The sequence below is a fragment of the Diprion similis genome, chromosome 6 (assembly GCF_021155765.1).
Source record: "Diprion similis isolate iyDipSimi1 chromosome 6, iyDipSimi1.1, whole genome shotgun sequence".
Taxonomy (NCBI): Eukaryota; Metazoa; Arthropoda; class Insecta; order Hymenoptera; family Diprionidae; genus Diprion; species Diprion similis.
This window is the reverse complement of record NC_060110.1, coordinates 24,508,399-24,526,134: the sequence shown is the minus strand read 5'-3', so window position 1 is coordinate 24,526,134 and position 17,736 is coordinate 24,508,399. Positions and strand designations below refer to the sequence as shown.

General features: G+C 33.6%; 2 protein-coding genes across 3 annotated transcripts; one reads left to right on the top strand and one right to left on the bottom strand.

Annotated features, from left to right (window-relative positions):
- Positions 1-170: 170 nt before the first annotated feature.
- On the bottom strand, positions 171-2,589 carry LOC124407342 (magnesium transporter NIPA2). The gene is made up of 4 exons (XM_046883389.1): positions 2,214-2,589; positions 1,721-1,843; positions 1,418-1,560; positions 171-1,325 (listed from the first exon to the last, which is right to left on the bottom strand). Exons 1-4 carry the CDS (start codon positions 2,308-2,310, stop codon positions 588-590), a joined length of 1,101 nt encoding a protein of 366 aa, XP_046739345.1. The 5' UTR covers positions 2,311-2,589; the 3' UTR covers positions 171-587.
- A 1,190-nt stretch (positions 2,590-3,779) lies between these two features.
- Positions 3,780-8,934, top strand: LOC124407339 (ATP-dependent RNA helicase Ddx1). Of its 2 annotated transcripts, none has more exons than XM_046883383.1 (12): positions 3,780-3,899; positions 4,288-4,339; positions 4,856-5,043; positions 5,400-5,599; positions 5,826-6,296; positions 6,421-6,590; positions 6,673-6,835; positions 6,941-7,127; positions 7,271-7,564; positions 7,693-7,910; positions 8,058-8,178; positions 8,502-8,934. In XM_046883383.1, exons 1-12 carry the CDS (start codon positions 3,884-3,886, stop codon positions 8,621-8,623), a joined length of 2,202 nt encoding a protein of 733 aa, XP_046739339.1. In that variant the 5' UTR covers positions 3,780-3,883; the 3' UTR covers positions 8,624-8,934. The 2 variants fall into 2 exon arrangements, with proteins under 2 accessions (XP_046739339.1, XP_046739340.1); XM_046883384.1 differs by lacking the exon at positions 3,780-3,899 and adding an exon at positions 4,004-4,024.
- Positions 8,935-17,736: the final 8,802 nt, after the last annotated feature.

Sequence of the window (17,736 nt, the reverse complement as noted above, 5' to 3'; positions counted from 1 at the left end):
TATATATCATAGTTAATTTGATTAATAATGCAATCTCAAATTTTTGATTTACAGATATAAGTATAACATATTTACATTTCTCATTACAAACGTATGATGTATATATTTACATTGATTATTCCCAATCGTTCACTGGTTTATATTCTCATGATTCTATCGCACAGCTGGAAGATACATCAACTTATTTTATCCGGAAACAGTCTTTCACTTAGAACTATTTAAATTCGAAGAATTAAGTGATTATGATTTATTATCACAATTCGTATAACTAGTTGAACGAAAACACATCGAGCTTTAAGCCACATGGTAAACCCTGTTCCCAGCCTACATTGAAAAGACAGAAAGAGCTGCTCAGCAACTGGAATGCATTCATGATAATGTGCTGCACGATTCCATCTATTCAACATCTACTGTATTCTATGTAAAAATATTGTCACCCGTATTACAATTAGTCTCTGCTTGCATCTTATTTCTCCTTGTAAGTACAGTAATTCTATGCCTCTCGCATAGCCTCTATAAAAATTGCAGTACACATCTACTTTCAATCATTCAAGATGTTTGATTATTTTAAATTAGAATACCAATTGTCACACAGTTCTGGTAATACTAGGAGTTCCATAAGTATTATCCTGATCAGATTCAGAGTGGCTACCAATGAGGACGGCTTGCTCTCTCGCTTCCCACCTAAAGTCATGAGGGGTGACAAGCTCTCTCCTTGGCCTCAAAATTCCTTGAATACTGCGATAATTGATATCCAAATCTTTGAACGCATTTAATAAAACAATGGCAACAAGCACAGTGGAGAATCCGCAAATTGAGCCTAAGATATTAGTTGCGGACATGTGCCTCCATTCCTGGAAGAGTATCGCCGACGCCATTATCACGAAAGTCGTGAAGAATACATAGTAAACGGGAGTCACTATCCCTGTGTTGAATAAGTCTAGCGCCTTGTTCAGGTAGTTCATTTGCACACTCACGCATAAAATTACAGTGAGTAGGAGGGCCCAAGTAAGCCAGTTTCTCAATTCGTTTGTGTTCCCCGAAATAGTTTCTTTCAATGCAAGACCAAGACCTTTGCAGCTCATCACGGTTAAAGAACCAATAGAAGAGCAGATCAGCACATAGATTACGACATTCTGTCTACCGTGAGTTGATTCGAATTGGTAAACTATAAAGGTACTAGCGGTAATTATTATCACAATGTAACATATGAAACCAGGCTCTTGAATTTTTGATAGAAGGACTTCAAGATTTTCGATCTCCTCCTCTTTTGGGGCGTGAAGTACTATCATTGTAGAACCAATCACACACAGGAAGCACCCAATCTGAAAAATTATAAAGATAAATAAAGTAGGGTGCCACGTCTTAAACCATTCAATGCCAAAGGCATGATATAGTTTTTTTCAAACTAGCAAACCTTTCCCAGCAGATTCAAGTTTTCATTCAAGAACTTAGATGCCAATACAGCTGCAACCAAGACGCTAAGAGCCCCGAGAGGTGTGACAAGAGATGCTGGAGCAAAAGCATAAGCGGCAAAATTTGCTGCTTCCCCAATTCCCACTAAAATAATAAATGTACATAATTTATACTATGAAAAGATAATATATAATTTTTATCTATAAATTGAAAACTCATACCAACTGTCGTTGTAGAAACAATACTTTTCCCCATACCATCCCATAAATACATTGTTGTGCAGAAGAATATTGTGAATACTTACTAGACAATAAACCTGCCCACCATATCCATTCCTTGAGGTATGCAAATCCTCCTGAACCAGCACGTACCGAACCCTGTTGTTGTATCCGGATGAGAGCTTTCTTTTTGATAATGAAACTTCCACCTGAAGTAGATAAACGTGTTTACAGAAAGTTTTTTTGTATCAAACGGTATATGTATAAACTTCTTTCAAGAGAAATGGTTACCGATAGAGAACTTTGAAAGTCATCTTTAAAAATACTTTTGCCTGAGATCTAAGGTTATGACTCATGAGATTGCCAGCTGCGAGGTTTACAATAACTAATTTATGTTGCTGTTGATTTGATGATCTCTGATTATAACTAGAAGGTACAGATTGGAAAAATTTCTGATAAAAATTACGCCTTCATGATTATTAGTATTGTTATTCCTATAGTGAATTACAAAGTAGACTACCTTATTGCACATTCTGTACGTCACATTCTATCCATGCACAGAATTTCAACTTTACTAACCTATAAAAATACTGGAGCTTATGGCCAAACCCAATCCAATGTAGAATCCGACGGTGTCATACGGTTTATCAATACCATTGGATAACGTCTGATTCATGTTTACTTCACTCGAGTGTTAATGAATCGATTCGATTTTCATCGCGTAAAATCACTTATGAAACAGAACGCGCAATTTCATGAATGGGAATATATTCTACACGAATAAAAAAACATGTCAAAATCCGAACCACTACAACTTGTAGTTTTTGGTATGTTATCTATACTGCAGTACGTTGAGATAACAACGATTATGGCTATCTCATATTCGCGGGTCTGTTACGAGCGAGCTGCGTCACCGATTAATATCGGTGCATCACGAATTTCGTGGGGGCTGGGTCCTTTCCTTTTTCTTTAATTATTATCACGTTATCACCGATGACTGGGAAGAACACATCTTGGGCCAGATCCAAATATGCAAGTAGATCAAATTTATGTGTATACATATGTATGTAGATACATATACATTAGGGTAGTCTTTACAAAGGTCATTTTTAAATTTCGAGCGGCGCGCTCCCCAAATCAGCTCCAGATAATTTCCCGCGTTTCAGGGGCAAAAGTGCATAGTCGAGATACTTTGCGCAATTCTGAAATAGTCAACTCCGAAATGAATGAGGAACGTGTAAAATGACCATCATGTCTCGAGACTGTTTCATGCAATCTACTGAGGTCGCTACACGAGAATCAGGAGTTAAAATAGTTTCGTAAATGAAAGATGTTCTCACGATCTGCAACCATAGGAGGTCGAAAAGTCCATGATTTAACCCTTGGTGCACAGGGACAAAAGTGACCTTTCTTGACACGGCACCGCATAGTATAATGTTACAATTCGATTGTATTTTTTCAACAGGAAAAAATAAAGATGATAAGAATAAATATACCTATGTAATACATATACAGTCGTTTTGCTAACTTTTCAAAAAGCGGTCAATAAAATTTCAACAAGCGGGCAAAAATGAATTACTGTTGCCCGCACTTGAATATTCGATAATCCGGTCAAAAAAAGGGCCATTTAATAGGTCTAAAAAACGCAGAAATCGTGGATGTTGTTACATAAATGATATATTGTGACAATTATAATGATATCAAAGTTCATTTTTCGGAATTTTATCACCTTGAAATCGTATCTCCTCCCCCAATTTTCATTACATAGGTATAGGGGCCATTGATTTTTTCATATGTTCAAGAGACCAGCCCGAACAACCAATCGGATGGGATTTTTGATATCCTTATTTTTTCAATAATTGCATTTTCTAAAGCAACGAAGATGTACTCAAAAAATATTGAGAATCTGAGACGTTAATCTTTCATGAAGATAGTGCGTGAAAAAAATCAGCAACTATGACATTACTTTTGTCGATGTGACTGACAAAATTATTGCATTGTCAAGAACTTAAAGACGTCGTAAATTCTTAGTCTGTCATCCGTTCTGTATGTAGTATATTATTTTGTGTTTTTTTTTTCAATTTTTTTTTATTGACATAGGTGACGTCACTACATATACATATGTATATACCTACATCAGTGGTACAGTAGCAGAACAAGAAAGTGACAGGACCGGCACTGACCAGTCTGAGCTACTAACTGCTGGTTCACAAACGTATAATTGAAAACGTAAAGGTGAAAAATTAAACATGACAGCTTTTGAAGGTTCGTATTTCGTGATGTTTCTATTTTTTGTATGCCCTTGTCGTATCACAATTGTCGGCTGTACCCGCAGATTAGAATCGCAGGTCAGGTTATGTTCGGAAACTCCGAAATTCATTCCATCTGAGATGAATTTTACTATTAAAGGACTTACACGCTGCATAATTGATTTCATAAACCATTCAATATGACTTTTTTATTACATGTTCATGAAAAGTGGGGCTTTGCGTAGCATTTAGCGGGACACAAGTAGCCAATTTCATCTCATTGTCAGTGTTGTAAAGATACGTTCGCATATCCGCAGTGAACAATTGCTTCACTTTTGTCCCTAGGGAGAAGAAATTGCCAATATGTAATAAGCCCTCATTTCTTTTTTCTATATACCTTTCAGAAATGGGCGTACTGCCTGAGATAGCCAAGGCAGTTGAAGACATGGATTGGATGTAAGAACACTCAACTTTTGTGTCGTTCATGACCCTGTCATACTTATCATAAAGAACAAGCACATTTCACACGTGCAAGGCCATGTAAACATTAGGAACATAATTAGGTTTAACATGGTAATCGTCAGAATCCGTAGGGTTTGTTACAGAGCTAATTACCAGTCACTTCTCTTCTTTTTATGAATGAACCAGTCGGTAATCCTTGTTTTAAAAGTAATTTCCCATCAGCAACCACATTATTTTAGTGGAAGTTTGGAAGAATCTTACATATTTTACACATTATAAGTGATTACCAATCGTCTGTTGTACCTGATTTGAAAGTTATTCAGATTGTGAGTGGCAGAATAAATTTCATCGACTGCAAGTTATATTTTAGATTACAAGTGGTAGCAAAATTAATACAATATCCTTTTATATATATAATTCATGTAAGGTAGCAGATACACAAATTTGATTTTTGATAATTAAGCTTAACATAAATCTACACCATTTTAAATCGTACATTATCAATTATAGGTTGCCAACAGACGTTCAAGCTGAAGCGATTCCCCTCATTTTAGGAGGAGGAGATGTCTTGATGGCTGCAGAAACTGGTAGTGGTAAAACTGGTGCCTTCTGTTTACCAATCCTTCAAACTGTATGGGAAACTCTGAAGGATATCGAATCTGGAAAAGCAACTACCTCCAAAGCCAGTCCACAGTCCTGTAAATTGCTATTTTATTACCAAAATTGTCTGGAGTTTATTTACATCGAAACGAGACAAACTGTCGTATTAGCAATATTTTTTTTTTTTATATGTTTAGCAAAATCTGCATTTTATCCACGTAATTAACATATTTTCAAGTGTCTTCCAAGTAGTACATTTATTGCCTGCAGGTTTCTATTTCTAAGCCAGTCATTAAAAACTTTGTAGATTTTTTTCTTACCGATGGTCATATACCTTTCATGAATATTCAATTTTTGCTCGTGGCTCAGTTAGTAGCCTGCAACTACCCAACGCGTAAATTACCATTGCAGTCTATTCCACATTTGCACACTCGAAAATTTCATCATATTCCAGCCCCACACTGGACAATGAGTTTATTTGATAGGGGCCGAGCACTTGCCGTTACTCCGGATGGTTTGCGATGTCAAAGTCGTGAACAACGAGAATGGCATGGCTGTCGTGCAACCAAAGGTGTCCAGGGTAGTGGGAAGTTTTATTATGAAGCTACTGTGACTGATGAAGGTCTTTGTCGTGTCGGATGGTCCATGCCACAGGTAATATTTGTATGTTAGGAAGAGAATTGAGAAAATTAACTCACTGTCAGAAGAGACTCTGTCACTATAATTTAACACTGATATCAAAATATGTGTGTACTATACTTCTAATTCAAGCATCAACACAAACTTCCATATTTTATTCAGTTATCGCTGCTTTGCAATCTCAGCTTCTCCTCTTGGAACAATCAATGCAATAGCAAACTTAGATGTATTTACGTTCCAGGCAAACTTGGATCTGGGAACCGATAAGTTTGGATTTGGTTTTGGTGGAACCGGTAAGAAGTCGAATGCCAAGCAGTTTGATAATTATGGAGAGCCGTTTGGAATGCATGATGTGATTGGCTGCCTGTTAGATTTGACCAATGCAGAAATTCGTTTTACTAAAAATGGCGTTGATTTGGGTCAAGCGTTTTCTTTGAATGCGCAACAAAAATCTTCCATATTCTTCCCTGCGGTTGTGTTAAAAAATGCTGAAATGGCATTCAACTTTGGAGCTCAACCCTTCAAACACTCGCCACCCGAAGGCTACATCGCTGTTTCCGCTGCTCCAAAGTCTTGCACTCGAGACAATACTGTTTCCGGAAGTAGCCAAAGTGGTGTCGATAATTTGAAACCATCCAACAATGCTCCACAGACCATAATCATTGAACCGTCTCGTGAATTGGCTGAGCAAACTTTCAATCAGATACAAAAGGTATTTATGTTGCAATTTAGAATTGGTACTAAATTCATTCCTTTACAATTTATGTATTTTTAAGACAAGAAATTTAAATGCATCCTTTTCGAATATTGCCTTAATTGCCCTTAAAAAAATTCAGTTTAAGAAACATTTGGACAATCCAAAAGTACGGGAGCTCCTGTTGATTGGAGGAGTAAATGTCAAGGAACAGATTTCCGCATTGAATTCGGGGATTGATATTGTTGTGGGAACACCTGGCCGATTAGAAGACCTAATACAAGGTGGCTACTTGTCCTTGACTCATTGCAGGTAGAAAACCAAATATCACCTTAATGAATGTGCCGAAACAAGAGCAGAGTAGGTAATAATCTTGCAATTGTTCACGGTGCAGATTCTTCGTGCTCGATGAAGCTGATGGCTTATTAAAGCAAGGATACACCGAGCTGATTGATAGACTGCATCGACAAATTCCAAAAATTACGTGTGATGGTAGAAGATTGCAGATGATTGTCTGTTCAGCCACTTTACACGCCTTTGAAGTTAAAAAACTTGCGGTAAAAACCTGAATAATAAGAAAGAAACATAATCGCATGAAACTGTGAGGATTTTGGATACTAGGTGCAAAATGCAACTTCATTGAAGATATGCGTATATTTTAGGATCGTTTGATGCACTTCCCAACTTGGGTTGACCTCAAGGGTGAAGATGCAGTTCCAGAGACAGTGCATCATGTTGTAGTCATGGTGGACCCCCAAAAAGACAAATCCTGGCAGTCGTTGAGAACACACATTCGCACAGATGGAGTACATTACAGGGATAATGTCAAACCAGGAAATAATACCGCAGGTTGTTATCATTTCTGAATCACTGTTGGGACAAAAGAATTACAGCATCCAGTACACTGAAATAAAATGACTTAAGTAATTAACGTGATTGATCAACCTTTATGTGAAATATAGAGTAATAACTGAAGACTTGATTGTTTACAGAGGCACTTTCCGAAGCTGTTAAAACTTTAAAAGGAGAATACTGTGTCAGGGCCATAAGAGAGCACAAGATGGACCGTGCTATTATTTTCTGCAGGACTAAAATTGATTGTGATAATTTGGAGTCTTATTTGAAGAGTATTGGCAGTAGTGAGTTTACATGTGTATGTCTTCACGGCGATCGTAAACCACAAGAGCGAAAAGCGAACTTGGAAAAATTCAAGCGTCAAGAAGTGAAGTTTTTAATTTGTACAGACGTCGCTGCCAGAGGATTAGACATTACCGGTCTGCCTTTCAGTACGTATCTAATTCCCTTCTTTCTTGCTTTTGGAAACAATAGAATTTCTGTCAAAACTGAAAAAGAAGTAAAGATACAATATGCTATATCTCAAGTTTACCGTAATTATTTTTCGTTTTCTTTGCAGTGATCAACATCACCCTACCAGACGAAAAATCAAATTACGTACACCGAATCGGCAGAGTTGGTAGAGCGGAACGAATGGGTTTGGCTATTTCTTTGGTAAGCAGCGTACCGGAAAAAGTCTGGTATCACGGTGAATGGTGTTCCTCCAGAGGCAGGAATTGCAGCAACACAAATCTAACTGATCAAGGTGGCTGCTGTATCTGGTATAACGAGCCAAGAGTACGTGTTAAAAACCTGTAGAAAATCTTGATAAGATGTATTTACAATTTTTTTACAACTACAATATTATATCGCATTACGAAGAAAAGTTCGTATGCTATTCTAATTTCAAATCTTGATACTAGTGATTCTAATTATTGTTCACAGTACTTAGGAGAAATTGAAGATCATTTGAATGTGACAATTCAGCAAGTAGGTCCAGATATCAAGGTTCCTTTGAACGAGTTCGACGGTAAAGTTACTTACGGAGAAAAGAAGGTTAATAGCGGTAAGAACAATCAATTATTTACGTTTAGCGTTTTTTCCTCCCTTAGATTCGCCATATGCTACCTTAGTCAAAAATTTCGAAATCTTGATATTTCAATTGATGTAATAACGTAAAATTTCTCGCTACATGCCCAATACATAATATCTAATAATTAAATATTGAAATCATGTTCTTTATTTTACATGTGAACGGAATTCTTCTGAAATTTGTACATTTTTCAATAATTTGAACTCATCGAGCTGACTTTAAATGCCATATTTCCCTAAATGAATGTATCTTCAATTTAATGTGAGAACGGCTTTGTAACTTGAAATTGAATTCAGGAACTGGATACCAAAACCATGTGGCCCAAATGGCTCCAGCCGTATCCCAATTGGCAGCACTGGAATCGAAAGCACAGCTTATTTATTTGAAGAGGCATATGAGTGTTGGAAAATCGGTTTAGGACGTCTGGAATCTGATTATCAAGTAATTCGAAGTCCCCATGGGTTGCCTTTGCCAGCGTGTACAGGAAACTGCCTATACTATTCTGTTTACTCTGCAAAAATTGTATCAGTGTTGCACTAGTTTTAAAAATTTTAGTTTCATCCACCACATAACTGTAATTCATTATTTTCCAAGATAACCAGTTTGTTTCATAACTTAAACCTGAGTACTTTTCCGATTTATCTAATCTGTAAAACGTAAATATGTTGGATATACACGCCATTGTGTACAAATAAAATGAATAAAGTCCCAAGTGACGTAATAAAATCTGTGAATGTAATCGCGTTTCTATGTGTCCCAGTGGTACTTTCGAAATTATTACTTAAATTAGATAGTGAAGAGTTAATTAAGACTCATCATCAAATGGAAAGACAGGATACTGTACAAATATTAGTAATTTATATAAGACATACGGTAAGTATTTATTATATTATAATTGTATGATCATGTGTTATTATTATTATATTATTATTTTAGTTACACAAACTATTTATGGTACAGTATGGTTTGTTGTGTTGCTTTTGAAATATAATATAATTTTTTGTATTATTTAATACCCTTATAGAATATTCTACATGACTCTTCGAAGATGTAATATAATATATGATAATTTACACACAACTTTTCGGTACATCATCCTGAAAGCAACGATAAACAAATACTTTATAAACTCATATAGTTATATTATACATACATGTGTATATATTATATATATATATATATATATATATACGTTGTTGAATCGTAATGTTTCCTTCTTGCTACAAATGTAATTCTGTATAATTTAATTAAATAATTTTGTAGCATGTGCCGTTCCACGTCTGATCATTTATACTCATTAGTCTCTCGAATCTTAAGAGCTAGAAGTTTATCAGTTTGCGCATTTAGTTAGTACAGTACAATAGTCTGTTACTCTGTTTAACGAACTAATAATAATCGTAATTAATTGTAACCTGTTAGTGTTTCAAGTTCATGTAAACTTTTATATTCAGACAATCATCACAGAATATGAATGAAATTTGTTATTTTATTTATTTATTCATTTTTATTTAGTCTATAGATCACGATCAAAGTCGTACCACCTGCAATCATCCCCGCGCACAATTTTTTTATATTATATTATTTTAATATGTATCCTATAGCCGGTCTGGCATTTCAATTTCAGTACGAATTCCAATATGTATTATAATATATTGAAATAGCCTCGAGGTGCGAAAACAGTTTAAAAATACAGAATAGACTATAACCACCCGCCCACGATTGCATATAACTATTCACTTTCAGTAATTAAAATTTCAATCTCCCTTTCCATTCAGAGCTCAAAGCTATTTCTCCCTTACTCCCACATGATTTCTACATTATTTGTTCCTAGATAGGTTTATTTTACTAATATTATTCATTATTTATCATTTTCTTTAAATAGTTTTTAATCAATTTTCAATTTAGTTAATTTGATCTAAACATCTTTCTAAAAGACACGCAACAACAAATCGAAGGGATCGACATATCTTATATGTGTACACCATCTTATTTATGTATAATCTACAAGTTCACTAACTTGCTGACTTAATTTTTTTTTTTTTTTTTTTTTCAATCTTTTTTAAATATACATATACATATATGCACGACAAAACAGACAGCCTGTACAAAAATTTGTTAATTGTGTGTCAATATGTTTGATGTATATACATATACAATTATACATATAATAATGCATACGTATATACATGCATACATTATCATTTATTTCTTTAGTTTTCATTACAGATAATTCACGAACAGCTAAACAGCAAAAGATAGTCATTTCATTCACACTTTCGAAATAAGAATAGAAATGAATGTCGCACAGATACCATAAATTTGTTGTTGATTTTTGTTTTAGTGATCTTTGACTTTCTTCGACGACCAGCAACGGCAGCAGTATCATCGGTAGCATTTGCAGCGGTCGGCCAGCTTTCTCACTAAATTATATGTTGAACCCTCGCACGCGAAAGCCACAAGTATATACCTATTTATATATTGTGATTTAATCGTATAGGTATAATGTGTCAAGGAGCTTAAGATATATTGGAATGAGAATAGTCATGCGAGAGGAGAGATACAGTCTAGAGATACGATTTTCTGACTCTCCCAGTGTAACGCATGCAGCATGAATTTTCTTGCTTCAAGTTAGTTGTGGCAACATTTCAAATCCTTGTTTGTAAATTGTATACGGCTTTCGGTGCACTGCAAGATACACGGATCATATATATAATACAGCTGACACTAACATTATTATTATTTCAACAAATAATCAGTATACGTTACGGATTGTAATTAAAAAACCGATAAGAAATATACAAATATAGTACAAGAAACGTTATAGTTTGACTTAAAAACTCAAATTTTGATTTGAATCACAGATTTCATTTTATTTTCCTTTCTTTTCCCTTCATCTTTTTGTTTTCGCTGCAGTTGTATAAGAACGACTATTATACCGACATACCAGGCAGGTACGTTCACGGTATTCCTGGCTCATTGATCATTAAATTACAATATACGATCCAAGATACTGAGCATCACGATGAACACAGCGTGTCTTTGCAGATTCTCTCTACGCGTTCCTTTATTCAGTCTGTCAGGTGATTTTGCGAATGAAGACTAAAGAAAACTAAACTGTAGGTATCGGTCAGTTTCTTTCACCAGAAATGATAATGAAACAGTAACGATAGAAAAGGCAAAGACAGGCGTGAGATTGTCGCTAAACATTTGATACGTCATTGACTGGTTCATTGGCTTGGCCATGATAAATATATTTTAGGTAGATGTAAATGTATGAATATACAATACATACATACAACAGATCTGCTTTTTATTTATTTCTCCCTTTTTATCGTAGCATGCACAATTTTAATTGCAGGCAACAGCATCGAGAGAAATTATTCACAAAGAATTTCAATATTCTAAGTCAATTCAAGTGTTTTACTGTATTACACATTTTACAGTTGCCGATGAACAGTTTGGGGGAAGAGATGCTATGTATGTAGAGATTACAGCACAGCAGCCAAAGGCTAAAATAATTGATTGTATTTTTTTGAGATTTTCTTTCGAGTGGTACCACTATGCACAGATATAAATGCAAACATAAGTAATGGATAGTTTTACAGCGCTTGAAAAAATTTACCAATTACATCATCGTATATTATAAATATCGTAATCCAACAAAACAAACCGGCCAAATGCATGCGATGACTAATGGTCTAATCTGTGACCGTGTTATTACCATACAATAATTTTTTTCACAATATATACTCGTCATTACGTATTGATTTGTCGCGACATTTTTTCTTTATAGATTGGTTTATTTTTCTATGAATTATTTCGATTCGTCATCTTACCGCCACATAGCAAGCTCTACGTATACACAAGTATGTATATATATATATATATATATATATTGTGTTTATGTGTGTGTGTGACGTATTGAAAGAAAGAATAAAAATTTGAAATTTACATGTTAAGAATAGAGCAATATACAATAATAATAATTATAATAACAATCATAATTACAGTAATATATTACATGTAGAATGACAATAATAGTAATAGTAATCAAAAATTTATGCTTTACCAGCTATCTCATAATCCTGGTATACAATTATTGTATATAATTATTATGCTTGGCAAACAGGATTCGCAGCCATATACTGCGATATCCTAGTGTCAAACACGTCGAATCTTTAACAATAATGGCAATTTAATAATAACAGCAATAATAATAATTATAATAATAATAATGCGTGTGTGTTTGTGTGTATACTATACACAGGCTGAAAATAAAATAATATTTACTATACAACAGATGTGCTTTAAAATGATATTATTTAGAAAAAAAAAATTATACATGTATATTTGGACACACGGCGGTTTGACTTTATCACAATTTTTACATATATATGTAAATACATATGTACACATGTTTACATATGTATGTATATAATTACTTCGCTCTGAAAATCCTGGTGTATATATATATATATAGTATATTCCTCTGATGAAAAATCAATATTCCTCTCTTTCAATTTTTTTCATTAATAACCATTTATATACTTCGAAATTAAAATAATAATTAATTGTAACATGTGACAATATATGAAAGATATACGCATACATAAATACATACATACATACATACATACATACATACATACATCCATACATACATAAGCTTAATGCGCATCCACTTGAATTTTCAGTTGCATATACATAGTAGAATAATACATAGGTATATCGTGTATCGTTAGTGTCAGTAGAGATATTACAGAAAAATACTTGTGCGATTGACATATATGGGCTGTTTTAAAATATTGGGCGCAAGGCGATGTATGCAGTAATAAGTATATATACTATACATATACAACAACAACAAGAACAACAACAACAACAACAACAATGGCGGCAATAATAATGATAATGATGATAATAATAATAATAATAATAATAATAATAATGATGACGATGACGACGACAGCGATAGTAACGTATCAAAAAATTCACCTTGCCAATTATTTGATTTCAAGACAGATAGAACGATTTTCAATTTATAAGCATTTATTCCCATATTGGCAATTATTTTCTTTGTTGTTTCTTACACGGAAATTACTTTGTATAATAAGAAACTCATAATCTCAGTTACACAGTACCAGTGATAGTAATAATAAAACCAACAGTATTAAGAGTCTATTAACAGCTCGGTTAGTGTTAATTTTTCTAGTCAATTTCACAGTTTTGCTATTATAATTGAAACTTTATATGATGATTATAATTAAAAATAGGTTGATTACAAATGGTTTGCATGATTTGATATACATGTATATATATATAAATATATTTAGGTAAGATTTCATACTATATGCATTCATACTTTCTTTAATGATTTCTTCGCTATGTCTCAATGATCCTTCCATTCATTCTGATACAGTTTCTAAATCCAGGCATGTAAAATTTCACCAAACCTTCATGAGACGATAGTGATAAAGGGGCAAATGTTTGTGAAATAAATTATTATGCGGTTTTTTTTGTAGACTTGCAATGATGTACGTGTAGTTATATGTCTTCCTAATGAAAACATGATAAAATCACGAAGATGTAAAAGTTTCTCAGATTTCGTATGGAAAGTCCCGTAAGTGTATTGTATTTTATACCTAGTTTTCTCAAACAATTTCGTTCCCTTGTGCTCATATACAGTTAAATATTTTCTTTACCTCTTTTGCTTCATAATTGATCGCTAAATGCGCGGTTTTTCTGACGACCTATACACATACTCGGTATGTCTCTGTAGATAAAAGTGATATTTTTCTTTTTTGCTCTACTTTTTTTTTTTTTACAAAACGTGAAAATCAATGTTAAAATCTCAAAATATATATTTTGTATAAATAAAAAATACTCTTGGCAATACTAATTGTATCTAATGTGCAACGAACGTAACGCTTTTGTGCCGAGTGGACAATCAATATTACCTACAATATGTATGTATCTGTGTATATAACTTATGCGCATTACGTTAGTTATATGTATTTATGGTGTCATATAATGTACATATATGGAAGTTAATGAACGAAGCAAAAACTGTATAATTGTATGTACGGTGATTTGAAGTATAATAAGAGAGAGAAAAAAAACACTTGAATATAATGAAAAATAAACATCTATTTAAAATGCAACAAGACTCTACAAGACGTAGGTATGTATCCGATTGTGACTCATCACTTGCACATACATCGTAACCGTATATAATTAAATAATTTAGAAGAATAAAAATCATTACAATAAATTAACACACGGCTTCAATTCTATTACAATCATACATATCGATTGTACTCAATACGTAGCAAGTTTTTCGAGCGCGGTGATGCAGTATCGTAACTAATTATTATGATTATTAAATATTCATTCATCTCACGTATAATCCTGTTAATGTGTTATACGTAAACCTATATGCGAAAGTAGATATATTAATGTACTATATATACTAATATACGCGCGAGTTTGATGTACAATATGCATATACCATACGTATTGCACTGTTATTATATTAGAATTATACAGAATAAAATATACAATATTTTTTTTCAGCGCAGCAGTAAAATTTCTAGTAATTAAGTAATTAATTAAGTAAGTATAATACAAAGGAAAGAGCAAAGGGACATATAATCGCGTATACCGGGTGTCCTTTAACTAAAGAAGTTGAAAATAAGCACAGGAACGAGTATACCCACCCACTCATACAAGTTATACACCTCTCTGATCTTTTATTCAATACTTCTACATCAAACGACGATGCTCGACATTCGTAACGGTAGTCAAAATGCACAAAGAGCATGTTAAAGTTATACAGGTAACGGACTGAGCTTAGGTGATATGGATACTGGAAAAAAATTTGTACAAATTATAAGAAGTATATATGAAAAATTTTGGACTAAGCCTCAGTGGAAATCAATTTCTTGTCCTTCCGTCGTTCCTCTTTTCGAATCTACTACATACATAATATACAAAGAGTGTCAGATAGCGAAACTCACAGTATATATGTAATTATGTACGTATGTATAAACATGACAAAATACTATGAACGTTACTTGCAGTTGATGTATGATGCGCGAGATGGGATATTGCACCATATAGTAAAGGCACGTCTATATGTATAGTGAAGTGAAGTTGGCGAATACCGTCTACCAGGCTGCTGAAATCCAGCTGGGTAAATCGAAATTTTTTAATCACAACGTCATTGCAGCGTTACCCATATAAATTCAATTTTGTTGCTATATGGGTTATATAACGAAATAACGTTTGATGGAAGCTCTAAACCTGAATAAACAAAAAAGAGTAATTCAAAATAAATTATCAAAGGGTCAAGATTTTTCATCTTTTGTCGATATTGTGCAGCATGTATGTACAGTTCAAACAATTCTAAATTTTTTATAAATTTCATTCAAGTAATTGTCGTTACAGTATGATCTTACTTTCTGACAGTGATAAACAGAATGCAAAGATGACGGTATTCAGCGCTTTTCCTCTAATATTGTTGCTGATGAATGTAACAGTTATTAATTCATGGACACCCTGTATATATTTGTACATGTACTTAATATGCAATGGTTGAACTGATTTTCAAAATACTGTATAATTCGATGAAATACTCTCTCGCAGTGAAAATTGTGTATTTTTGAGATTCATATGTGGGGACTATTTCATTTCGTAGAGTTATAGTTGAAATGATTAGGAGGCATATAATATTCACCGTGTAGTGCGTAGTTATGTAGGAGCATGTATTAATGTAGTTGCTATAAATAATAATTTGTATCCATACGATGATCAGGTGAGGTTGCAGCTGCAAGGTAAATTATTATAATTGAATAATATAACAGGTAATAATATATATATATATACATATATATATATATATATATACATATATATATATATATACATATATATATATATATATATGTCTGTATGTATATACACTATACATATATATGTATGCATGTACGTATGTATGCATCTATCTATATATTAGTATGTATGTATCTCCAAATAAAAGTATCCGTAGCAATTGAGAATAATAAATTGTCCTCTTGAATTCCATAACTTATTTTTACATAGAGCTAGGTTTTCTTCTTCAGTATGTAACGTACAGCGAGTAAAGGGAGTAAATCCAAGAGTACAAAGACAGTGGCGGCGCGCGGTCAAACACCAGTATTGCCTGCAACGACAGGAGGACTGACCTTTGCGCGCCTTGACTAGCAAACTATCCAATGGCACGCTTTTATTCCTGTCGTCGGGTACATGGGTGGGTTTATAACTTATTTCAGTCACTTCGTCTACACGCATGCTATATAATCTACCTAATACAGATGGAGCATTTTGGAACTCGACTGAACTCGCCTCTGGATTTAAAAATGCGGTATCAAGTATCGCTCTTGTGCATTGCGAGGAAAAAAAAAAAAAAAAAAAAAAAGACAACATTTACATAAGGTGAAATTCATAGGTTGGTTGAATTGAGTTGGAATGCCCCAAGTTATGTATATATGTATACATTCATATACATTAGGGTGTGCCAAAAAAAAAAAAAAAATTATTTTCTCACACGCGCATCAAAATTTCGGTAGAGTATCTTAAATAGTATATCCCTTCCGAATATGAGCTCTCAATATTAACATTTAGAGATGCCTATTTTGTTTTCTCCATTTTACAATTAAATAACATATATGAAAAAAAGATGAAAACATTAAGAGAAAAAAAATAATTCTAAATACACATTCTTATAGGAGATTTCACGCTCTATAAAAAAGTACTTAGATAGAATTTTCCTAACTCTAACCGATTACGAAATATTCAAGACGACTCAATGCTGATAGACTTTTTTCGTAGAGCATTGAATTCCCTATAAAAATATCTATCATACATTTACGTATATTGGCTCGTTACAATAATTACGTTGAAATTCCGAAATAACTAAAATTAGTTTCTAATGTTAATCAAATGGAAAATAGAAAATTGCGTTCAGGAACCTCTGAATATTAATATTGAGGGCTCAAATTGGAACGGACGTCTTATTTTCTCTTCCTGCAACTATTAAAGATGTGACTTTGAAAAAAAATAGTCGAATTTTTTTTGGACCAGTCTAATATATGTGTATATATATATATCTGTTATGTATGTCTGTATGTATATCTATGTATAACAGAGTATGAACATTTCGAACCATGCTTTGCAGGAAATTTACATGAAAATGTTAACTGAACCAATGTGGTTCGTGTTTTGCATACAAAACCTTTATTGTGAACTTTTTCCCCCGCTGGAATTGTGTGACAGTAGTCGTTTCCGATGAAGTCATGAAACGGCGCTCACTTCTTCTATCCAACACTGATTGCATAGGAGAAAAACCAATGTAGAGGCATAAGCTTTGGCGTTTCGTAGCTCAATAATAACGACAATTTGAATTTATAACCATTGTCTCGGGTTAATTCAAGTACCGATTTTGGCCTGCATTGTAATTCGGATATCGAGTAATTTTCCTTGAATTAGTATCTA

What these genes read in the sequence shown, in the direction of transcription:
- LOC124407339 (XM_046883383.1), top strand. An exon ending in CAAAGCCAGTCCACAGTCCT is followed by an intron (nt 5,044 to 5,399) that starts GTAAATTGCTAT and finishes ATCATATTCCAG; the next exon opens with CCCCACACTGGACAATGAGT. An exon ending in TTGAAGTTAAAAAACTTGCG is followed by an intron (nt 6,836 to 6,940) that starts GTAAAAACCTGA and finishes CGTATATTTTAG; the next exon opens with GATCGTTTGATGCACTTCCC.
- LOC124407342 (XM_046883389.1), bottom strand. Translation starts at nt 2,310, where the DNA reads ATGAATCAGACGTTATCCAATGGTATTGATAAACCGTATGACACCGTC. An exon ending in GTGGGCAGGTTTATTGTCTA is followed by an intron (nt 1,561 to 1,720) that starts GTAAGTATTCAC and finishes TTATTATTTTAG; the next exon opens with TGGGAATTGGGGAAGCAGCA. An exon ending in ACTTGAATCTGCTGGGAAAG is followed by an intron (nt 1,326 to 1,417) that starts GTTTGCTAGTTT and finishes ATAATTTTTCAG; the next exon opens with ATTGGGTGCTTCCTGTGTGT.